At 34.8% G+C, this 5,010-nt stretch overlaps 1 protein-coding gene across 1 annotated transcript; it reads right to left on the bottom strand.

Moving 5' to 3' along the window:
* Positions 1-4,390: 4,390 nt before the first annotated feature.
* On the bottom strand, positions 4,391-5,008 carry LOC110451161. Its single transcript, XM_021499024.1, has one exon. The coding sequence runs from the start codon at positions 5,006-5,008 to the stop codon at positions 4,448-4,450; it is 561 nt and encodes a 186-aa protein (XP_021354699.1). The 3' UTR covers positions 4,391-4,447.
* Positions 5,009-5,010: the final 2 nt, after the last annotated feature.

The following is a 5,010-nucleotide window of genomic DNA, read 5'->3' as shown; positions in this document are numbered from 1 at the left end:
CTGCGCGCTGACCCGTATACCATAGAACCATAATCCAGTTTTGTTCGAATAAGTGATCTGTATAGGCGCAAAAGCATTTCACGATCCGCTCCCCAATCAGTATGAGAAAGGACTCGTATAATGTTTAACGCCTTGGAACACTTATCCTTCAGATACTTTATATGTGGTATGAAAGAGAGTTTCGAATCAAAAATGAGGCCGAGAAATTTAGTCTGTTCAACAACAGGAATTCTAGTGCCATCGAGTGTTAGATTTGGGTCATTGTGTGCTTTTCGTTTTTGACAGAAATGCATGCACACAGTTTTGGATTTAGAGAATTTGAAGCCGTTTTCGTCTGCCCAATTTTGTAGTTTGTTTAAACTCTGTTGAAGTTGTCGTTCTATCGTGTGCATGTTCTTAGATCTGTAACAGATCAAGAAGTCATCCACAAATAACGACCCTTCTGTTGATTGACCAAGACATTTGACTATATCATTGATTTTAAGACCAAACAGTGTGACTGATAGGATTCCACCCTGTGGGACTCCCATTTCCTGTTTAGACGTTTCAGAAAAAGTTGAACCAACACGGACTTTGAAGTGTCTATCTGATAGGTAATTAGATATAAAATTGGGAAGGTTTCCACGTACGCCAAGGTCGTGAAGATCTTTCATGATGCCATACTGCCATGTAGTATCATAGGCCTTCTCAAGATCGAAGAACACAGCGACAAGGTGTTCTTTCTTGGCGAAAGCCTCTCGAATGAACGTCTCTAATCTGATGAGATGGTCATTTGTCCCTCTTCTATTTCTAAAGCCACTTTGAAGAGGGGATATTATATCGTTGGCCTCAAGAAACCAAACCAGTCTAGTGTTTATCATTCGTTCTAAAGTTTTACATACACAACTAGTCAGAGAGATAGGACGATAGTTGTTTGGGTCAGTAGCATCCTTTCCCGGTTTTGGGATAGGTATAATTGTGGAGTTCTTCCACGAATCGGGAATCTTTCCGGAAGCGTAAACTTGGTTGAATATGTAAAGAAGGCATGTTAGTGAAGAGTCCGGTAAGTGCTTTAGAAATTGATATGGAATATCATCAGGACCTGAAGCAGTGTCCTGTGATTTTCTAAGCGAATCAACAAGTTCTGGTAGGGTAAATTGTTCATTATAACTTTCTTTGTTTGATGATTTGAAATTGAGCCGTTTCTTTTCTCTCTTTTTTTTCAAAGACTGGAATTTTTGGGAGTGGTTTAAAGGGGATGAGTTTTTAGCTATGTTTTTTGCAAATGCATCAGTAATTTCAGTCATAGACGATTTTTTTTTTATCAATGAGCTGGGAGGATGTTGCCTTTTTCTTTTTCCCACTTATTTTCCGAATCATATCCCATACTTTTTTTGAGGACGTGTTTGATGATATCTTGGATACATATTCTCTCCAGCTGTTTCTTTTGTCAATTTTAATTGATCGCCGAGCCTTTGCCCGCCAAATTTTAAATTCAGTGTACCTCTCTATTGTATACAGTACAATGGACCTCTCTATTATACAGTACAATGTACCTCTCTATTGTAAACCGTACAATGGACCTCTCTATTGTATACAGTACAATGTACCTCTCTCTCTCTCTATTGTATACAGTACAATGTACCTCTCTATTGTATACCAGACAATGGACCTCTCTATTGTATACCATACATTGTTCCTTTCTCTCTATTGTATACAGTACAATGTACCTCTCTCTATTGTATACAGTACAATGTACCTCTCTCTCTCTCTCTATTGTATATACAGTACAATATACCTCTCTCTCTCTCTATTGTATACAGTACAATGTACCTCTCTCTCTCTCTATTGTATACAGTACAATGTACTTCTATCTCTCTCTATTGTATATACAGTACAATGTACCTCTCTCTCTCTCTCTCTCTCTCTATTGTATACAGTACAATGTACCTCTCTCTCTCTCTATTGTATACAGTACAATGCATCTCTCTCTCTCTCTATTGTATATACAGTACAATGTACCTCTCTCTCTCTATTGTATACAGTACAATGCATCTCTCTCTCTCTCTATTGTATATACAGTGCAATGTACCTCTCGCTCTCTCTCTCTCTATTGTATATACTGTACAATTTTCCTCTCTCTCTCTCTATTGTATACAGTACAGTGTACCTCTCTCTCTCTCTCTATTGTATATACAGTGCAATGTACCTCTCTCTCTCTCTCTCTCTATTGTATATACTGTACAATGTACCTCTCTCTCTCTCTATTGTATACAGTACAATGTACCTCTCTCTCTCTCTCTATTGTATATATACAGTACAATGTACCTCTCTCTATTGTATACCGTGCAATGTACATTTTGTATTTATGATTAAAATTCATTCAACAGAACCTGTTAAAAGATTTTAAAACATTTAACCCCTGTGACCTTGAAAGTCGAACAAGGTAATTAAGTTGAACAAATTTGTGACTGCGACTGCGAAAATGGGGCCAGATGAGGTAAAATCAGAAATTGAGATTTTGATGTTTTCTGAAAGCCAACAATGTGAGAAATAAAACCCCAAAAATATTAGTTACAAATCTTTAACCATTGTGGAGAAAATCAAGATTATGCAACATGTAATTTGAACAAAAACACAAAATCAAATAATGATATACACACGACTGTATTTTATTCAACATCACAGTCATGTAACGTTTATGTAATTACAAGGTAGAATTAAATAAAACTAAGTTAAATATATTCAAAACAGTTTACAACTGCAAAATATGATATGTATTGTTTATTACCACTATCAACAGAATATATTGAAATTATTTATAATAATTGGAGATAACTGAAGATAAACTTAATAGTAGAAACATTGAAAATACAAAGTTCATAACTTTGTCTTAGTCTCACAATGGTATACATATGTATTAGCCAATCTGTTTATTATGATCCTACAAATTTCTGAATGGTTGAGTTAAAAAAAGTATATAGGTACATGTATTAGCTAACAGGATTGACAAATAATACATTTGAAAAAAAAAAAAATATTCATATAGGCAAATACCACCGAAGAAGGTTAACTATAAAGGGTGTTATTACATGACATGGTGCTAATTCCCAGCCCTGATTGGAGGGGCGACGTCACGTGACGAGTCTGTAAATATGTTACAGACCTCGTTCTATAAATAGAAAAGTGTTACAAACCTCAAACTAGAAATAGAAAAGTGTTACAGACCGCTACTAAAAATAGGCCGAGGTAATTTCCCAGCCAGTCTGTAAATCTGTTACCATTCACAATACTGAATTCAAATACAAATGAATTATCTCATCAAATTCTGAACTATTTTAATATTGATGATGTCAATTGTTCAAATAATATTTACTTGAAATTAAATATCACATGAATTGAATCTGAAATTCAATTTTTGTTTATGTTATTTTGTATTTGAAGTCCTACACTCTGTGATTCCAAAATGGTCCATGCCATCCATGTGCTTATGCCATGAAAAATTATTAATCTTATCGTGAAATGTCATATAATAAAACAAGTGTGGACTTCAGTTTCGGTCTATCCCTGATTTACGAACTTGGTCTGAACAATATTCACAGAGGCCGAATAGACCTCACCTGAGTCCATAATTGTATAATAATCATTTGATTCATAAATTTTTTGAAATCACAATTCTTTTTTGCATTGCTATAATAATTGTCATTCAACTATTATCTTTTAATTACCAAAGTCAGGTTGGTAGACTCACTGAAGTATTTAAAATACTCAGCTCTAGCAACATTAAGATGAATTCGTCATATAGAATATTCAATAAAGGGAGATAAACCACAGTCACATATCATTTTTGGGGGAAATGCTGATATACACAGTTTGCAACATTCTCATTTCATTGTAGCGAAATAAGTGATTGATCTTGGATTTAGAACAATTTTGAATATATATATGTTTGCCACACAGGCAGGTCAGATACTACTTACTAGTAATGTAAAATATTTTGAATTATAAATTCCAATACACACACATGATACAGCAACACTATTTTTGGAATAGTCATCTCTTTTGACTTAGGTCTCTCAATATATTAGTGGCACATTTTCAAACATTATAAATTACCCAAATAATGCAAGTTAAATTGCAATGTCACATCAACATTGCAGTTACATAAAATCATTGCAAAATAACAAAAATGGATCATATACATAATAGAAAGAATTTCAAACTTGTTCCTATTGCACATGATCATGTATTGTTACATATAATATTCACGAAACTGAAGATTGTTTCATAAAACTTAGTATGTAATTTATTATGAGAATGAGTTACATATCTTCTAACGTCACAGTATCCAATGCGGATCCCTATTATTGTGACGTTATATCTGTAATCCAAACAATTCTGGGTTTTTTTATAGATTAAACTTGCACAATGACGCACATTTCAGTAGTTTGATAGTCATAGTAAGGGTTTATCTCAACAGTAGACCTTTTCGCTTACTAGGATGATTTGGTATCTCATTAGTTTCATCAACATTGACTTCTGACTTTGGTACAACTGGTTTCAGACATGTACTGTTCTTTGAGCATTCTGACTTACAGAATTCTCTAATGTTATCAAACAAATACCACTGACGTGATGGGTCAAGTCCTACTGACACTTTTTCAACTGGCACATCATTCACAGAGGGCAGGATGTCTTCGCATTTCAGTAGATTAATGGATACAGTGGGCGAGTCACAAAGTTCCTTGCACAAAACTGTCCCTGGTTTAGTAGAATCTACTATGAAATGATGATAACTCCTAAGGTTCTTTAAAGGCTTAAAATATTGTTTTAAATACGTCTTCCAGTCTGTGAACTTAATGGGTTTGTCATCATCTTGCACCAACTGGGGGATGTTATGTCCATTTCGTGACGATTTCATTACTGATAGGGCAACTTCCTGCAGAGTTTCCACATCACTTGATCTCCAGCGCAGCTTCCACACACCGAAATGCCAGTCTGGATCAAACTTTGTGTGACCAGCTATCATCA

The sequence above is a fragment of the Mizuhopecten yessoensis genome, unplaced genomic scaffold, assembly GCF_002113885.1.
Source record: "Mizuhopecten yessoensis strain PY_sf001 unplaced genomic scaffold, ASM211388v2 scaffold5841, whole genome shotgun sequence".
Classification (NCBI taxonomy): domain Eukaryota; kingdom Metazoa; phylum Mollusca; class Bivalvia; order Pectinida; family Pectinidae; genus Mizuhopecten; species Mizuhopecten yessoensis.
The sequence above is the reverse complement of the archived record's forward strand: the minus strand, read 5'-3'. Positions and strand labels throughout refer to the sequence as shown.